Source organism: Charadrius vociferus, unplaced genomic scaffold, assembly GCF_000708025.1.
Source record: "Charadrius vociferus isolate BGI_N301 unplaced genomic scaffold, ASM70802v2 scaffold147, whole genome shotgun sequence".
Classification (NCBI taxonomy): domain Eukaryota; kingdom Metazoa; phylum Chordata; class Aves; order Charadriiformes; family Charadriidae; genus Charadrius; species Charadrius vociferus.
In genome coordinates, this window is record NW_009649570.1 from 8,604,094 (window position 1) to 8,624,395 (window position 20,302).

At 38.7% G+C, this 20,302-nt stretch overlaps 2 protein-coding genes across 2 annotated transcripts in view; one reads left to right on the top strand and one right to left on the bottom strand.

The window, feature by feature from the left end:
* The window catches only part of LOC104291058 (alpha-aspartyl dipeptidase-like), a 7,753-nt gene extending 907 nt beyond the window's left edge, over positions 1-6,846 (top strand). The window contains exons 2-7 of the mRNA XM_009890255.1: positions 1,013-1,087; positions 1,663-1,742; positions 3,139-3,312; positions 4,815-4,874; positions 5,711-5,793; positions 6,347-6,846. Coding sequence (XP_009888557.1) covers positions 1,013-1,087; positions 1,663-1,742; positions 3,139-3,312; positions 4,815-4,874; positions 5,711-5,793; positions 6,347-6,425 — 551 coding nt within the window. The 3' untranslated portion in view covers positions 6,426-6,846. The remainder of the gene's footprint in view (positions 1-1,012; positions 1,088-1,662; positions 1,743-3,138; positions 3,313-4,814; positions 4,875-5,710; positions 5,794-6,346) is intronic.
* A 6,555-nt stretch (positions 6,847-13,401) lies between these two features.
* The window catches only part of NBEAL1 (neurobeachin-like 1), a 67,158-nt gene continuing 60,257 nt past the window's right edge, over positions 13,402-20,302 (bottom strand). The window contains 5 exon segments of the mRNA XM_009890256.1: positions 13,402-13,503; positions 16,088-16,223; positions 16,909-17,057; positions 18,164-18,325; positions 18,992-19,108. Of these exon segments, the coding sequence (XP_009888558.1) occupies positions 13,402-13,503; positions 16,088-16,223; positions 16,909-17,057; positions 18,164-18,325; positions 18,992-19,108 (666 nt within the window).

Consider the following 20,302-nt stretch of genomic DNA (forward strand, 5'->3'; position numbering starts at 1 on the left):
CTGGGTGGGCTCTGGCGGCGCGCGCTGTGAAGTGGCGGTGAGCAGCAGGGAGGTGTTTGCCAGCTTCAGCCGAGAGGGAGATGCTTTGAGAGGCCTCCGGAAGAAATCTCGTTGCAAACACTTCTAACCACTTCAGGGAGGAAGTTTTTGTTCCTGAATACTAAGTGGCATCTTTTTGTCTTCCTTAATCACACGGAGGGGACGTTGCTTCCCATACATCTTAAACTTCTGCTCAAGCTGTGCAGCTACTGGTGTTAAGTGAAGACCATCACTATGCTGCACTTCAGCCAGCCAGATATTTCCATGATGAACAGCAACTGAGCTTTGCTTCAAGGAAAGACCTTCCCAGAGCAGCCTACAGCAACACCCCCACCTAGTATCTATTACCGTTCAGGATAACTTTGGACCTGTTACTGTAGTAATAATCAGTACTCACTTCCCTGGGCAGCACACTTTGCTCCTTGTCTTGCAGAAAGATTGCTGCTATCAAATGTCCATGTTCTTCTGGCTCTCCATGTACTTCCTGTACTCAGTGAACCCCAGCAGGGCAAATCTGTCAAAGCCAGACATTTTAACTATTACCAAAAAAAAACAAAAAATCCAAAAAACCTCAGATCAGGTATTGGCATTAGTAATGCTAGACCAGTGATGGCACATCCCATTCAAACTCACAGCCAAGCTGAAAACTGACAGCTTTCTCCTTCTCTTATTTTCTAGTTAGCCGGTAATGCTCAGCGGGGCTCTGTGCCTCAGCCTGCACCTGCTGAGTGAAATGCTCCGCTCTTAGACACTGAGCACATATATCCATAAAGCAGACCTTTCCTTTGGTACAGCTGGATGCAGAAGCCCTGCATAAATGTAGGACATAGACTCTATGTTGTGGAGTTCTCTGAAATTTCCCTGGTTGTCTGGTGAGACATGTGGCTCAGGGTCGGGGGGGCAGGGAGGGGCTGAACACGCCACATTCTTCCACCAAGCTGAAGTGGCAAAGGTAAATACTTTTTCATTTAAGGTTATGGGCTGGACAGCATTCATGAATCTTGTGATCCAGTGGAAGCTGTAAGGAAATCTGAAGCAATATTTATCGGTAAGTTTTACTTCATAGTCCCTGATAAGGGTTTATATAGGGCACTGGATTAGTCCTGCTCAGAGCTGGTACTATAGAGACAACGAAAAATTACTAGAAAGTACAGAAAACAGTACTTTAATTGGGAACAGTAAGACCCTAAATTTAGTGGTGGGGAGGGAAGTAGGAGAGATTTCTTAATAGAACTTCATCTCCACTAAGTTTCAAATTATTAATTTGAACAGGACTTCAGTGTTGAAAACATGATCGTCACAGCTGTGTCATCACTATATCAAGTCTAAGAAGATTCAGGGCTACTGTGCTCAAACAAAGTGTAGTCCTAATGCCATGCCTCTGGGTATTAGAATAGTGTCTGCTGTCAAACAGCCAGCGTCAGTGTTACATGAAGGACTCTGGGCATAAGCCTGTGGCCTGTCCAGTGAGCATTCTTTTGAAGCTTCTGATTTTCTGCTGTTCAAAATAGGATTCTACCCTGAATACAGCATAGAAATCATTAAGCCTCCTAAGTTTGTAAAGGCTTCAATTAAAACTGATGGGGAAAGCATGTTAAATAACCTGGACTCTTTTTTCTGCAGGAGGTGGGAACACATTCCGTCTCCTGAAAGCTCTCTACGACAACAGCCTGATACAGGAGATCAGGAAAAGAGTTCTCGAGGTAAAAACTGCAGGACTCAGGCAAAGTCTGAATGGCAGGATCTCACACATAATCTTTTGTTCAGAGAAATCCAAGTTGATTCTACATCTTTGTTTTTAATATACTTCAAATATTGAGCCATCTCATGCAACCTGGTGAAGAGAAATTTGTGGCGAAATAAGGCGGTCATTAATCACTGAAGTCTGAAAAGACTAAGATCAGAGATCTGTCTTTCTAGGGCAGTTTCCCAGATGTGGGACTGGAAGACCTTGGGATGTACAATGCTGCGTACCCTAGAAGTAAGCCTCTCAACTTAAAATATCAACGAAGAGCAGTGCAGGATTTAATCTATGTCCAGAAACCCTGTTTTTCAGCTTGAGGTGTCCACTTTGTATCTTGTTAATAGATACAGATGTGTTCAAGTTGCAGGTTGTCTGCTAAGAAACTGACAACAGAGTTGGATCCATATATGCCTTTTAGACAATGTTGTGTTGATGTTGAAAATTATGTAATTATCTTGGGTACCTCCTTGACCTGGAATTGAGAGGTATGAGTGCCATTGAGCCCTCCGGTCAGCAGCCCCATTCTGGCTGGTGAATCTCCTAAGGCAGAGCAAAGATACACCATCCATGGAGAACAGAAGCAAGGTGTTCCCCTAGCAATGTGGAACTGCAAATGACTTCAGACAGATTTATGCAAGCACAGTATGTTTGAGAAGGCCAGCGGCCAAGAAGAAAGGTTAGCTGTCTTAATATACAGAAATTCAATGCCTGTTGTGGGCAGAAAAGCCAGAAAATGTTTGAGTCCTAGTGAAGTCTAAATAGCTATTTGGTTATATTAGCACCAGTTCCCTCAAGATAGCTTATTTTTACAAATTGTTCAGCATTATTCATATACTTGCACGTTTGTATAGAATCCTTCCATGTACAGCATAGTACTGTGTACACAGTAGTAATACCTAAACTAGCGCTAAACTGGCTGGTCACAGTCCTAGGAAGCTGATGCTGTGGCAATATTGTACTTGGCTTCAGATGGTCTACTCTCTTCAGAAGCTAGTTAAAAGCTAGTTCAGATATTTCCTGCAACTGCAATGTAGAGAAGTCTCTCTTCTCCTAATAGTGAAGTCCAATATAGGCACTGATAACCCTACCAGTTCTCTCTTGTGATGGGGTCACAGAGTTGTGACTACAGGATATTCAACAGTTAGTTCTCTGGCAACCATGACATACACAAACTATTGCCCACCTCAGGACCTGAATTCTTATTCTTCTGCTTTTCACCTGTAAAGTTAGCAGTGAGATGAGCTAGAAGGACTAAGTCTGATCTGGTTGCTGAGTCTCTGAGATTGACAGAAGATGCTGTAAAATGCAGTTCCTAGTTGTGACACTGCATACTAATCATTGCTTTTGTCTTTCAGGATGGGATTCCTTACATGGGATCCAGCGCAGGAACTAACGTTGCTACCATCAGCATCAATACTACCAATGACATGCCAATTGTTTATCCACCTTCCCTGCAGGCCCTAGGTTTAGTTCCTTTTAATATTAACCCCCACTACCTGGACCCAGATGTTAAAAGCACTCACATGGGTGTAAGTACAGTATGCCAGAGCTAACACAGTAACCAGGGTGCAGAGGCGTAACTGTAGTGTGCATTTGCGAGGCCTTACACAGCTATAGAATGTCTAACAGCTGCTCCCTAGAGCAGTTGGAAATGCCAGCGAGGCTCTAACATTTTACTCCCTCCTAAAGCTTTTCTTTGAGTGGGAAGAGGAGTTGGCAACAGTATTACTGAGGTGGAACAACGTGTTTTTCACAAACAGAAGCTGTGCGATGTCTGAAATACTGTTGCTTCATACCTGGCATGAAAATGGGAGGAGGGGGAAGAGTGAGAGAAACTTGAAATGTTAAGATGCGATGCGCTGTGTTTCTGGAAGGTCCTGCCATAGTCTGTCTTGCTTGCTGCTTGAGAAGACCTAACTTAAACATACATTAAGAGGCTTAAATATCTAGAGGTCTGAAGGAACCATCAGAACAGGGAGATCTTGAGATTGCATGCAAACTTGTTGTGTAAGAAAATACCTAGGCAGTAGCGTCCCTGCAGAGAGCACACCCTGTCATGTCCAGTACTCAGCAAGCACATGTACTAGTATAGCTAAAAGAAAAACATTTTAACCATCGAGCACAAAGACCGACATCTCCACTGTAGGGAGGAGCTGATTTTTGAATACCCTGTCAGGAGCTAATTCCTCAAGGGAGCAGTTTCTGTGGTGCACCTTTTAACAAATCAAATACTTTACACCTTGTAATCAAGATTTCTTCGTTGTTAGAGGAAGTTTTAAGAATTAGGGAGCACTGAAGAGATGGAGGATCAGGACATGCTTCTAGAATTTAGATGAAGTTGTAGGTACTCATTTAATCAGCTTGTCACTAGATAAGCAGGCAGTCTTCTCCCTATAAATAATTTTTGCTGTTTCTCCAAGAGGAGGCTAGAAGCTCTGTGCTGTACCAAGTCCCTGCTGTGTTCCTGTGTTTCCTTACCAACAAATCCTTCTGGTTTGATTTCTTTAACTACTGTTGCTCAGTTCAGCAGCAAGCCCTCAGGAAACATGGCAGGGCTGTTCACAGAAGGAAATTCTTCAGTGTAATACCTACTTGAGGACAAACAAGCAGATATTTAACAAATGGAAATCCATGGTTCACTACCCTCTTTCACGAAGGTGGCATCTCAGGCATTTGCTTCCACCACCTTCCTCAGTGCTCTTGTTCTGAGGATGAGCACACAGAGATAGCATTAAAAAAAAATAAATATGGATGATCTGAGCAGAAGTTTTAAGGCTTTTCAGGGTTGGGATCATGCAAGTTCTTTTTGATCAACCTACAGCAATTGCTGCTAGTGATGAAGGGTAAAACACGTATCTGTTAAAGTCAATCCTGCCACTTCCTTCAATACATTAGTCTAATGAAAACATTCTGTTTGAGAGGAAGTGCCTGCTTTGTTTAATGTTATGAAATTGCTCAGTATCATGCTCCTTGGATAGCTCCAAGTCCTATTTTACTGCCTGGACAGCTAAATCTACACTCATTATTGCAGGAGACAAGAGAGGAAAGAATTCGTCAATATCATGAAGAACCAAACACCCCTCCAGTTCTGGTGAGTAGTAGTTCCCAGTCAGGAAGCTCATGGCTGTACCATGGTCAACATTTGAAATGCATTCTCGCTAGCTTTCCACGTGGGTTCCCCTGCCTGAGAAGTCTTACTGAACTATGGCATGGAAGGCTGATTATATTCTTGCTAAGAGCTTCAACTTTGGATTTTGCTGACTTGCAGAAAATGAGTTAGAACAAATGAAATGCATTCTGCGTATTAGATGCCTGGAGTCCTCTTGCCAAACACTATATTTTAGACAGCTCTGATCTTTCCAGTCACTGGCCACCAGTCATATATTGTATGTTTCGGGTGGTGTGCAGGAAGTTAAGACACCTCCCCCTTAATCTTTTTGCAGATATTTTAACTTTACATTTTGTTTTAATCTCTGTAGGTTTCTGAATTTGCTCATTCAGTAGTATGTTTGTAATTACAGTATGTCTGTCTGGGGAAGTGGGATCTCTGAGTTTCCTGTTCCTGTGCTTGAGCCTGGAGTATAAAGTCTGTGCTTTAACAAACCCAGCTGGCTGTTGCTTGGCTCAAACTGGATCTAAGAATGGTGGCAGCAGAAGTAATTGGGAAAAAAACCCACATTTTAATTTTCTGTTTAATGTTTTCTCCTTCTTTAAAAGGAGAAAAAAAAAAAAGAAATCCAAGAAAAAACAGCTTCTAAAACAAGATAATTCACCTAATTTTGTCTTGGCATCTTTGCTAGAAATAGGTGAGCGAGAAAGTCTTGTTTGGAGTCATGGCAAGCTGCACTAGGACTGGCCTGCTTGTCACAAGCATTCTAGCCTTTCAAATAGCTTGAAAATAATGTTAAATGTTTCCACCTATATTAGGGCTTGCGGGAAGGTGCGATGCTGCTAGTGGAAGGAGACAAAGCCACCTTGCAAGGAGTGACAGGAGCACGTCTGTTTTTGAGGTAAAGGCTTCATTTGAATTTGAATGGGTATCCTCCTTCAGACAGAAAGGAAGAGACACTTCTATTAGACTCCTGGCACACACTGCCTGTCCCCCACAGCAGAAGTTACTTAATCCCTTGCTTCCATTTCTCTTTGGGGAAAACATGAGTGTTGCTTTATGCTGCAAAGGAGCAGGCAGTATGACAGCACTCTAAAGGATGTCTAACTTACCCAGTAAGTGCTATGGCATTACTACATCCATCGATGCTCATGTTTCTGAACTATGGTTACCCTTCACAGAAAGAGCCCCAAGAGTCAGCTCTGTTATTGAAGGCCCGGGAATGCCAGTTTAGCCCTGATCTGTTGAACTCTAGAACAAGGGAACTCATGTCTTTAGTAATACAAACATTACTAAGAAATCTAATATGCATGTCCCATGATGCAGGCAAGGAAGGGAATTGTTATGAATGCTTGTTATGAATAAGGATGCCTTGTTGTATCCCTAGTAACAGATGGAAGCACAGTAGTCCTAGCTCCTGTTAAAGCTCACAGCATGGTTTGTCTTGTTTACAGGGGTAAGAAACCAACTGAACATGAGCCTGGAACAGACTTCAGTTTCCTCCTGATTGACAGTAATCTCCAGAATCTGTAGCCTTGCATATTCTGCAGCAAGAGTCACTATATGGAAAGACAATGAGGAGGAAGGAAAGAGATGCTTCTAGTCCCAGGGTGGGTGGAGAACCTTAGCTTTATAAATAAAGATAAATATGCATTAGTGGGCTCTTTTTCCAACCCTAATTCATGTCTCAGACATCTCTGCTTCCCAGCAAAAAGACAATTTTTATTGCAATACTTGAGTAATCATAGCTATACTTAGCCTGAAAGGGCCTTTGTATCCACTTTGATTCCTTAACCACCAAAAAAAGTTACTTTAACACAATTAAGACAGGACACTGAATCAGCTGTTCCTGCTGCTTAGGCTTTACCTGCTAAATGAAAGAATTGTTCATTTAATGTACTCCCACATTATCAGTTTTGTTTTTGCGCTAGTAATAAAGGGAGAAGTTATGCATTCAATTACTTTTATTTGCTTCAGAGTCATGTTAAATATATACAATGCTAATTATGTACAAAAGTGTGCATGTTAAAAATTGTCAGGTTACAAACTTGCAAATCCTAGAAAAGTGCAAAATTTTAAAACATCTTCCACCATGCTGTACAGAAAAAAATCCATCATTAGCCAATATACACACTCTTAAAACATACTGATCAAAACAAAATAAGACATACAGTATACTCTTAAAGCACCCAGAAGGGAAAAAGATATTGCACAGAAGACTGACAGCAAGTTCATTACAGTGCCTGAAGGCTCATTTTTGAAAGTAGGTATTTCCAACACTCCTCAGACCTAACATGTAACTCTTAAAAAAGGCATTTTTTGGCATTTAAAAATCCATTTGTAATCACATAATTGCACAATCTGTGAGAATTATCAGAAGATATGATTAACTGTTGTTGTAAGGCCTTTGTTTCCACTCCCCTCCTTAGCTTTACTAAAAATTCATCAAGCAAACTGAGTGGCATCACAGCTTCCATCTGACCAAAGGGAGGTAAGTCTTACAAGCAGCATTTCTCTAATCTTACATTAAGCTGCTCCTGCATAGTGAAGGGTTGCATCAGAACATGTATCGCAAGTTTTCCTTGAATTTTTTTTTCCCCCTCATGGCTTTCTTTAAGCAAGAGCTCACAGCTACATATGACTAAAGCAGTACTGTCAGGTGCAAGACTAAGTTTCTTTTAAAAAGTTACTTCAAGGCAAAAAATATGGCTCCCTCAAGAGGAAAATACTGACTAGATAGGAAGCCAAATAAACAAGTGGCCTCTAAGTTCAGTTAGATCTATGATATATATGGCTGGATGTTTTATATTTCAATCTCAAAACACCTTAGCAGCTTTAAACCATGATCTATACTGACAATCGTGCTTCTGGGACAGAAGACGTTATGAAATTGTGTCTGTGCTGAGTATAATCACAGACCTAAGCTCTGCCAAATTTCCCGAGTCCAGTAGACGAAAATAGAAAGAACACACAACTGAAAGAACTCTCTCCTGAAGAAAAGAAGTGAAACACCTATTTTATCTGGGCTACTTGGGTAAATGGTAACTAAAAGAAAGACGCACCAGTTTTCTTCCACAGATGCACAGCAATTAGGTGAATTAAAACTGAACAAAGCGTACCTTTGATTAAACACTACTAGCAGTTCCTCACGTATGGGGTGTTCAAGACTGCAGTAAAATGAACAGCACTCGACTCAAACTGTGCAGAGCATGCTATGCTGCCACTCAGAGGCATTTCTGCATTCAGGCATCTGATGACTATAATATGAAGAAGGGGAGAACAGTATTTTACCTTTTTTTTTTTTTAACTGCAGTAGCTTTTCAGAAAACCCTTGCTTCCTTTAAATGTATGTGCTAACAAGGGCAATTAGTAATAATAAGGAGAATTTGGCTCCTTGGGATGGAAGGAAAGACATCTTCCAAACACTTCAGCTGAGTCTAACATTGGTATACAATAAACCTATGTGCGTATGACTATACAGAAACTATTACTCTCCCAAAAAGGAGACTACTAACAAGTGTTATGTTCACAGCTGAACCTGACATAGCTTTTAAACCAAAAAGTATGAAAAGCCCATTCTAGAAAGCACATGCTTGAATGTCCACCCAATTAATATAGCCCGATGTAGTGCTTTCATCTAGCAGTATTTATCAGATCAGGCCTTAGGTTCACATCAGGATATGCATGTAGATGTGCTTTTTTTTTTTTTTAAATTCTTTTGAGAGGAAAAAAAAAATATTCACAGCATCTAGCCTCAGCATCTAAGTATGTAGCAAGGTGCCTTTAAGAGTGGATGAGAAGAATACCTTCAGGTGACAATACAGAGCAAGTGTTTACACACTCTCAATGTAGTAGCAGAAGGAGGCTGATACCTCCTCTACTCCTCTCCCTAGCTCTAAGGCTCCCTACCGTACCATGATCTGTATATAGATACATTTTCAACTAAATACACATACAGAGTAAAAGCTTTGTGAAGCATTTGGTTGCTTTACATATATTTTCTAATGATTTTGTTAATTGAGATTGGGAAAGACTTGCAGAAGAACCAGGAATGAGGGAGACATTGTCTAGGGAAGTGATGTATACAGTTCCCATTGACAAAGACGAGTTAAAAGGCCTACCTAATTATCGTGCATTACAAATAAAAATAAATTTATCATTGCTGCAGGACTATCTTAAAGCAGACTGATGTAGGACTGTTATCAGTCTCATACAAAAATTCTACAGTGCAGAAACTTAGTTCTTTGCACTTTATTTAAAGGATGCAGAAACAGAACTTTAAAGAAGATGCTCAGGAAATAGCCAAATGACGAGTCTATTTAAAGCCTGTGAAGATTTTTGATAAACCTGTTCTGTGATAATATTAATGATCTAAGGTATAACGGGGGAAAAAAAGCCTGTTTATATCAAGGTTGCAAATTAGCAAAACCATTGTAATATGTGTGTGTTACTGTGTTGTTTGTTTGTTTGTTTTCCTTTTTAAATCAAACAGGCTTCCTAAAACCTAATTTCCACAACATGTATTAACCATCAGGAGAAGTGGCTAGTTTAAGATTGGGATTATTATATTGTGCTGGTGTTGGTAAGGTACATGGATGATAGAAGATGTGGCTTCTAGATATCTTATGAGCGAGGATATAGAATAATTTGCGTTCAGGTGCTAACTTGAACAGCAAACATTTCACTTTCTGAATGCTCGTACAGTACAAAAACTGCACAGACTAGATGAGATTCTTCACTATAGATAAGACAACTAAAAATACTATCAAGAATTATAAGTGAAATGATAAAGAGAAATTTTAACAAACATTTTACTTGAAATAAAGGAGAGGCATCTTCTAAATATCATCCTTTGGTATGCAAACTGCTAGGAAGAAGTTATTCAATACTGCTAACTGCTTGATCTCATTTATATACAGGTATGAAAAGAGAGTCAGTTCTCAGTTTCTTTTAGATATATATATTTACACTCCTACTTACTTACTCAGCTTCAAAGGTCAGCATATCATAAACTTCAATAAATATCATTAGGGTTGTTCCAAAAATTAAATGTAAGAAGATATCAAGTAGATCTTGACAAATGTAGTGTTATGAAACAACTGTCACTTAAGACTTGTTTATTCTGAATTCTTAATCAGAATTCTCTCATCTCACAGCTTTACTTTTTACACTTAAATAAATCATAGTTCAAAACCAAAGGAGAATCTTATTATTTTTATGAAAAAAAGATGTGATCCTAAACTTTATTGACTTGAGGAAATCAAAGAATTATGAAAGTCAGTTCACTGATTCACAGTGCACTGCATAACAGACTGCAATTCAACCAACCTAAACAGCTGATCAGAAAAAATATTGTCTACTTTTAAACAGGACTTATACAAATAAGTTAAAACTAAAAGAAACAACATACCAGCTAATGCTCACACTTATCACCTGTATCTTTTATTTAAAGCTGGTTTTAGATAAAGGCAAAGTGCAGACCTTCAAACCTATGGGGGGGTCTTTCCAGAGGGCCTCTGGCAAGACCACTGAGCGCGTGATGGTGTATGCCTCCCATCCTCAAGGACCAGATAAAAGATCAAAAGGCAACGGATGTTGCCATTCTGCGTAGAGCATGAAGCAGCTCAGAGCTCACCTGTTTCCCTCCTCATTCTGCTGCTGCTTTGTGTGGAGCACAAACTAGCCCCAAGTTTGAGAGCCCAAGAACTGTCCACGTTTCAAACTGTCCCAGATATTTGTGAAGATCACCTAATGCTTGTGATGCGCTGAAATGATGGTATTCAAATGTCAAAGCTCTTCACCGTAAACTTCCCCAATTATTGCAACTACGTTATATTTTTACTTAAACTGACACAGTGTATTCAGTATTCTTTAATATTAAACTACTAAAAAAATTAATTCAACTGTTGTATAAACCTAACCCACAGTAGGACATTTTCAAACCCTTATGCAAACCCCTCTGTGCAAGTGACAAAAACCCACTATGCTCTCTCCAAACACTACAAAAAGACCTGTACCCTCAATTTTTCCACTTGATTCTGCTAGCCCAAAACATCACAATTTCCTGTCCCCTTCCCCTGCAAGTAAACACTTAACCTCATATACGCATTTAAACAGAACATACAAGCATACTTATAAAACCCATCAACTCAATGCCCCAAATGAGTTTTTTTTCAACTTCCTATAATACAGAAATCTCACATTCTGAGCTGAAATTCTTCTAACCTACTCTCAAAAAAGCTCCCCTGAAATCCTTTCTTCATGAAATCATAATGGACAAACATACTTCACATTCTCATATACACACTTAATACTTTCAGAGTATCCTTAGTATTCTTACTGGATAGGTAATTGATTAAAAATAGTGTTTTCCTTTTCTCTATAGTTTATTTGAAAATATGGGATGTGGTTTTTTCACATACATGGAGTCCGAAAAGAAACCACACCACTCTACTTTTGGAAATGTAATGCTCTCTTAGTTAGTTAGGAGTTAAAGTTAGGAGAAAATTATTTATTAACTTATTAAAGTTAGGAGTTAAAGTTAGGAGAAAATAATAATTTCTTTTCTCCTAACTCTTAGGAGAAAATAATAATTTCTTTTCTCTTAGGAGAAAATTATTATTTTCTCCTAACTTTCCAGACAATCCAGTCTGTCACAGTAATTAGTTAGAATATTGCAACTGTGCATAGACCCACTTGTTCACTAGTCTGATTTATTATTTCATTTACAAAAGTTAAGAAAAAGCAACACAACTTTCTTTACACAGCACACTAATCAGTCATTAAGAGGGATATTTTTGTTTTCCAGTAAAGAAATTGAGGGGGAGAAAATAGTTTTAATGAGACTAACAGAACTTGTAAAGATTATCCTTTTGCAGGGTAAGGAGGTATCACTATTTCTACAAAGTTAATAAATATTGTGCTAAAAGTTAATGAAATGAGATTATACATTATGGAGTTCCTCAGGTAGTTCAACAGCCCCCTGGCCACAGGGAATATCTGATAACATTTATAGGAGATTCAACACACATTCATTTCCATAAATAAATAAAAATAACAAGAAAAGTGATGGTAAAGGGAAGAAAGGGGTAGCCAAAAAGGGAACATACTAGCCAACAACCACTTACAGCCCTGCCTTATATCTATACTCTCCTTACCCCATGGTATTTTCTCATTTTAATACACATACATACATGTATATACACATATATACACAAACATACACACATATATACACATGCACACATACCTTCGCATGCCGATCCAAAAATTCATATTTTTCCCTCAGCACCAGGCTTTTCCAACAGAATGGGGTTTATCATTTAAATCATTAACATTATAAAAATGTCACAATGATAGGAAAACACAAAAACTTCTATCATCATCCCGTATCACTAAACCAAAAAAATTCAGTAATGGCTTCTCCAAAATATAGCATAAAATCCATAAGTATTTTGTTGGATATAGCACGTGTAAGGATCTGGTATTTTCTTTTCCCAGGTCTTAAAGACATCTTGAAAATGTATACATTATCTGTTTCCCTGCTGTTTTTACGGAAAAAAAAAAAATACGGCTAACAACTGGTTTGGTGAACACCCAGCCAAGAAACAAACAGGTGCTATTTAATCAAATTGTACTGCAATGTTGTTAAAATGATTTTGCAGTGGAAATTTATCCTTTTTTTGCCTTACTAATGAAGCAGATTGATCTCTGATCAATATAGATACTGATTCTTCCTCTGTGTTTCTTCAAGATATTAAATATATTATGGGATTTCTTGGTGTGTGTCTTAGTCTACTTAACAATATAAATAATTTTCAGCAGCAAGTATTTCCTACCTCCTTCAGCTCCTTCACCTCCTTTGAAGTTATTCATGTCTGTACTTTAAACAATTCTGATAATCAAGTAGTGCAACACAGGTGTTCCTTGCAGAACAGCCTAAAACTGGAACTACACAAAACAAGATAGCAATAGCCATTTCCAGGAACAAATTACAATAAATTGTTCATTGGGCTAAAAACATATTGAAAAGGCCATAACTGTCAGCTATCCCAATTTGGAATGTGACCACTGCAACTGCCAGAATTTTAATTTACTGCTGGGGAATTACAAAGCTGTCAAAGCAAAGCCAGATATCTTCTTTGTGATCAAGGAGCATCTGGCCCTATTCAGCTTTAAATCAAATGCTACTTATCTTAAATTCAACTAGCAATTTTGGGTTTGGAGGTTTGGGGTTTTTTTGTTCAGTGGTGTTTTTTTTTTTCTTTTTTGTCTGAAACAGGTTTAGCAGCTATTTAGAGAGGGATTCTGTGACCAAGTCAACACAGTTAAGGAAAAATATGCAAGCAAGCCAACTTGCATGAGTACATATGCTTATTACTATACCTCTACCATAGGTTCATCTTCAACTGACTTAAGAATCAAGCCCCTGAAAGCTGAGATATACATTTAAAGTGACCAAAAGATTAAACATGTTTCTGGAATCCATGAGAGACCGTAGAAGCAGCAATCACTTGGAATCTTGAGTGTTATATTCAGTCTCTCCTGATGAAATCTGGCTGAGCCGTTTGCTTGATCCCCACAGCTTTCGGGAAAGCTGACCTGAGCGCATCTGTTTAAAAGTAATTCAGAGAAACAAAAGGAGGGGGAAGGGATAAGGTGGATAAATTAAAAAGGAATTCAGACACTGATTCTGGTGAAATGCAGACATTACAATGTACTGCATAAAGAAAACTACACCAACAAAAATTATTTGAAAACAAACCAAAAGTTACACTTAGGGATGATTCTTGGGACTGACAAAAACCAACAGACAAAACACTAATCACAGTCTTCTCTGATTTTGAACAGTTAAAGGGATCTTGCCAAGTAATGCATACTTAATACTTAACCTACTTCAAACAGCTTAGAAACAGCGTTTAGATTGCTATTTTGATAGGAAGGAAAAAGGAGGTGAATGTCAAGCAAAAATGAACCAAATTAGAAGAAAGAACATTTTATTTTAGAGATTGCAAACAGAAATTGCTAGAAGTGAAAAGGAAAAGATAACCAAAATGCAGGGCAGTGATGGCAGAATGAAGGAAAGAGAGAAAGGTTATCTCCTGGTGTCAAATTTATACAGTCTTCCAAAGATTCTGGGTGAAGTGCTCAGAGTAAAATTTAAACCAGAAACAATTCATACTGAATATTCCATAAGTAAAGACAGATAACAAGCATCCAGAGGCTATATTAAATCCAGCATCTGGTAGGTCTGCAATCTGACAACAATTTGTAAGAAACTTTTAATTTACTCCTTAAGTAGAGGGCTTATGATTGGCCAATAGCGATCAGCCTGGCAGCTGATTTCATAAACTAATGAAATTCCTTGAAGTTTATTAAAGAAGATGCTTGCCTCAGGTTTCGGAACAGTTCTCAGCAGTTAGTACTACAAATCAAGCATGCTTATGAACTGTGTTCTAGAAAAGGCACAGAGCTGACAAGGATTAATACTAACAAGTGATAATCCCCCAGACTTCTGCAACATTCCAAACAACTAAGTAATTGTTAAAAATAAAACCCCCATTTATTATACTTTACTTGATACTGTCAATGCAGAAACACTAAAGGCCAATCTTAATACCAAGCAGCATTTCACTTCATGCACAATAAAGGTCGGTCTCTCCCTTTATCCTAAGGATCAGTATCACCACCAAAAGCCAGAACTACAACACTACATTCTGTAGAAGGATAAAATTCTAGTAATTAATGTATTCCTTCCAAACTACAAATAAATCAATCAACAAATAAATACCCCACATATACAGGCTTTTCAAATATATTGCCATTATAGAAAACTAGAAAATCTGGGACATAATGTTATTCTTTATATCTTTGTGTCTTTTTTTAAAAAAAAATCTATTTACATTGATATTAAGAGCTTGCAGATCATCTGAATTATAAACAGAAAATCCTGGGGGGGGCAAGGTCATTGGAAAGCCTCTACGTTCTTAAAAGGAACCCAGTCTTTGAAACAACACTTTCTCCATAGTTAGAAAAATAGATGTGATTAAGAACTGAAAAAAAAGAAAACAAGAAGCCTTTAGTCTAACGAGATACATAAATTTCAGTCTACAAAAGATCTTTTCTATGGAATAGGAAGTTTAGAAATGACAGGAACTTTAAAACTGCTGTTACAAACATATGTTTAACCACATCATAAGCAGCTCTTTGTTAATTCTACGGTAGGAAAAAGCTGTCCAACTGGAAGCCAGGGAAACTTCCCTTTCCCATTGCTGCAAGCAAAATCAGACTACCATTGTGTGAAGCCTTTTTCAAATATTAAACTATGTATCTCCTAGCTAAAACATTTTAAAATACCGGCAAATAAAGTCGCTCTGTTTTCACAATTAAAATATAAAATTAAATTAAGACACACTTTTCTGGCATGTACTAAAGGTCATGCAATAGTGATATCACATTTTCAAATAAATACACTGCAGCACAACAGAGATTGGGTTATGAAGAGAAGGAGGTTTAAGCTAACGCAAGTACTTTGAAAGTCATGACAAGAAGTACTTAAAGCAAAATCTATGTTTTGCACAAGAAAAATTGGGCATAGCTATTTGACAGATGGATGCTCTGTATTTGATATTGCATATGCAGTACCAACAAGTTTATATTCACCATATGGAGCACAGAGCATATTGGGAACCTACACAAGTGATTCTTCTTTGTGCATTGCAATTAGACTCTTAACATAAAGAAGCCATTTTTTTTTTTCCCCAATGTCAGTCAATGCATATTAAAAGACATCGGACAGAAACCATAAAAATAAATTAAAAAAAAAATAAAAATCAAGAAAGTCGCTTGCTCTCTTTTGTTTCCAATTTTCTTCTGGAAAATTATTTCATCAAGAAGTGGCTGACAACACTATCATGTTCAGAAAAGGTTAGCTACTATGAATTTGCTTATTCAGATGTGAGTGAAAGTCTGGAAGTTAGTCCAGCTGAGCTTCCCATCTGCGATCCCTATATACCTTTGATTCTTAATGAGAAATTTCAGTAGAGCAGTCTCAAAAGTTATTTCTTTCCCACTGAAAACTGAAACTTGCTCTTAAATTTACCCTGCCACAGAGGAGACCTCTTGCTCAACTGGAAAGCAGAAATAAGTGAACTTCCCACTGTTCGGTAGAAAAAGTTCTTGATGGTAGGTTTTACCTCTGCTGGCTTGCCAACACCAACGATAATCAACTTGCCGTCCTCCAAGCCAACAAGGATGTGGCTGTACTCTTTGGTGACAGAAATGCAATGAATTGGCAGTCTCATGGCTAAGGGGGAGATGCTCAGACTCAGGCTGAAATGAACAAAAACCACATAGAGAAAGCACATCACGTATTTGTTTGCACATACTCCAAAGAATCACACTGCAGTTGAAATTGCCATCCACAGGATGCACTGTAAAACATAGCTTCTCAAAGATCCAGTTTGCAATTTCAATTATTGTAAACTCCTAAGGAACCATCTACCCCAGAATAGAGCTCCAATAACATGAAAAGGCACGGATGGGTAAGTCAGTAAATTAAGACATTTTCACTAAAGAACAGTAACATTAGTCCCACAACTGCCCAAGTGACAAAGATCACTCCTATTCTGAGGAGCAAAGGAGCTCTACAGAGCATAGCAGTAAGTGGAGTTTAAAACGGTGCAGAACTGCATGAGGCTTGATCCTGCAGTTGCTGATCTCCCAGTGACTAGTCAGACATGGGGACAATCACAGCTACCAGATGTCAGACACAACTCTTCCTAAATTCTGTCACTTCTAGGTGTATAACTGGGATAAATGCCTGGGAATAAAGGGGGCAGTACACCTCTTATTTTTCTTTTCTCCCTATCTTAGTTCCCCCTTGAAAGAGTTTTTTCAGGAACACAGAAAAAAGTGCTACCACCTCCAGCATCAAGCAAAGTCCATGTTACACAGCCATTTCTCAATAAGCCGTCATATTTGCATCTCAATAAATAAACTGATGGTGGTACATTACCTGTAGAGATCCCGTATGGAAAGAAATCCCTGTAAGCTGCCCATCACAATATACTCTCCAGTCACACACATATCTGACACTTCCTCCTTCAGAGTCTCAGAACCCAGATATTTTCCATTGACAGAATAGAGATGTAATGCATTCTTATCCTGAATAGATCAAAAATAGAACTGTCACAGAGTACTGACTGGATTAAGAGTGTATTATTTGTATCTTTAACTCACTAACAGGACCTAACTTGGGCAATAACCCACAGATAATATTGCTGACAAGTTTCTTAGTTGAATGATACAAGACTACTGAGCCTACCTGCAATGTGTATGCATACCAGGTCCTATATGGAAATTTTTTAAGTTATTCGTTGTTACCTCTTGACGTAACACGGTAACGTCTTACCTATCCATCTAATCAATTCCAAATTTTCTAGAAACATCAATGGATTTAATAGACAGGACCCTATTTTATAAGGATTTTTGTTAAGCAAGAAGAAAGGAAGAGCGCACTCTTATCTTCAGCCCTGCTGTCACCCTCCCTCCTCCCCACCCTACATTGAAAAGCAGAAGGAAATAGGTATCATTCCACAGAGCTAGATCTAGAAGCATCTTCTGGACAAGGCAATGAATTCTTGACAGATCAAAGATGCAGCTAACACAACCATCTTAAGTTCTTCCAGCCTGACAATACCTTGGTCTCTTCTGTCCCCATCTTCCCAATGCAGCTAGCATGCCTACATCCAATAAATTTGTGTTCCAAGAAACTTCCCGTGCTCATGGAAATCATAACAGTTCTACCGTTACTGAAGCAACTACACAGCTACTCAATAAACAGAGTAAGTTACCCTGTGAATCTTATAGCTATCTCTCCGATCCAAAGCTAAGAAACATCAGTGTAGTCACGGGGCATCTTGCACCCAGAACTTACTGCTCTCCCCTTATAAGCCTCTGGTCCTGTGCACAGTGGAACTTGTTTACTCTAGTTTTCCATTTCAAAGCAGCTCTCCCAGGAAGATTCATTAGCACATGCTCGGGCATGTGCTTGCAGGTGTTTGGAGATTTTCATGAAACTTACAGAAGCACAGTATGTCTGTGATTTATCTTTTAATCAAATTTCAATCAAATCAGCTAGCAAAATAAAATAATAAGGAAACAGACACAGCATGCTCAAAAAATCTCATAGGAAATAAGGACAGAGCTAGGTACATTTATGATTAAAGATTTTAGCAAAAGAAACAGAGGTATCCCATGAACTTAAGTACCTTAAGAGTAGTCTTTCCTTCTACGCTGGTGTGGACAACTATATGGCCTTCCCAGGACACGGCCAGATTGGGAACAGTCAGCAGGAGAGAACTCTCACAAGGTGGTCGCAAAGTCCTCACGTACTGACCTTTCCGAATAGTGCGGACAATTACAGTCCCATCCTGCAGCAACCAAATTTAGGTAAGTTGTTACTCAGCAGGTAAGTTACTGCAACACACAGAAAGACTATTTAAATACAGAGGGAGTATTTTGAAAGCACTTAAATCCTTAACTGGAGATGAAGACTCCTGAGCATTAGGAACTCTACACAAAGAAGCCTTCCCCTCAAGGCCATGTACTATAGGCATAAGAAAAAACAAATGCAAACAGGGCAAGAGCGGAACGATAGGCAGCAAATCAGCCATTTCACAGGTCACATTTATGAGTGCAGAGTCAGAGTTCAGAAACCTGCCAGTGTAGTACAGTAAAGTAGTGCACAGGTAAGCTGCACACGACCTTCAGGGTTAAGGCAGCAGGGAAGAAACTGTCACAGAATTGTTTTCATGAAAAGCTTAAGATTTCCAAATAAGTCCACACACATTAAAGCTCATCTGTGCAGAATAACAGAACATGGTAGCTGAGGCCTATGCTGTGCAGAGCAGTTTGAGACAGCCTGATTTAAGCAGGCAGCAAGGGAGATGGCACAAATCTTCGTGATGCGCAAGGCTGAAGAAAAAAAAAAATCATTAAACAGTCACATTTGTTATATTATTCTTAACCAACTTCAAATACGCTCTATGGTTTGAGTGGAGAAGAGGCAAAGAAAGGAAAAATATGAGGGTGCTTACCCTGGATCCTGACACTGCCATATCCAGCTCAGTGCTGATGCCAACACTCGAAACTTCATCAGTATGCCCATAAAGGATCTGTAATGGCTTAGGTGCCAGGCCTACAGGCACTCCTCCCTGAGAGTAACAAAAAGTGCAATGACACATTCTCTTGCAGCTGAAGGACAAACAAAAAATAAATTTCTGGTATTTTCAGTATCAGTTGTGTGATATGTATATTTGACATAGGCCAAAACCAAAGGCATAACTCACCCATTCCAATTTCAATTTATTGCCTATTATCTCAGCAGCCCTATTTACTGAAATCACAAGAAGGAATGAACATACAGTTACTACGTGAATGCGAAAGACAGAGTTACTTAGCTGACTTGTTTCTATCCCTTCAGATGTCCAGTTGTGCAAGAACCACAGTGAGCCCTAACAGGAGTTGTTCACCCATCCATCCACTCATTTTTTCTTCACCTGTGTATCTGGGCTTGCTCAGTTCTTACAGTTTACCCTGGAATTAAGCACTATCTTCACAGCCAAACTTAAAGAATCTGAAAACTATTTTGCTTAAAATTACAGCAACTCTCTTCCATTTTCTAAGGAAATAATCCTTCTCAATGAGTACCAGTAGTACGATATGGAAAGGAAATCCTGCAATAATGCTCATTAAAAATAGCTATTTTCCTACATGACTGCAGGGTATCCAAATTATTTAGTACTTTTGTTCCAGTGAGTGTTCTGTCAGCATATATGGACTTAGTCTCAAATCAGTTCTAAGGCAAGACCTGTGCTTAGAGAGAAGGTACGGTAAATAGCTCTGCAGTGGACTCATTTCTGTGATAGAAATTTGACTGCCAACCAAGCCCTGAAAGCCTGAAGCACGCAGTAATGCAGAACAAGTGTCAAAATACAGAGCTGAGAAAGAAGGTGACAATGCAGAGCAGACAAGTAGAACGGAAGTGACAGTATGCAGTCCATTGCTGCCACTTTGTAAAGACCAAGATAAAACTCTCACAAGAAGAATTTACAATACATACAACATCAAAAATATATCCATTAAATAAAAAAATACATTAAAAATCTTAAGAAAAAGCAATTCTAAACAAAGATAATCTCCACAGGATGACTTCTTTAACTCGCACTGAAAAGATAAATAAACTAAAAAATTTCTAACTTTTATCCTCACTTGAGACAAAAAGAATACTGTTGTGAGCACTAAGGTCTCACCTTTTTGACCATGTATCATTGATACAAAGTACTTCTTGGAAAAAATTATAAATACTCCCACCATAAAGACCACTTCCACAAAAGCACACGCAGTTA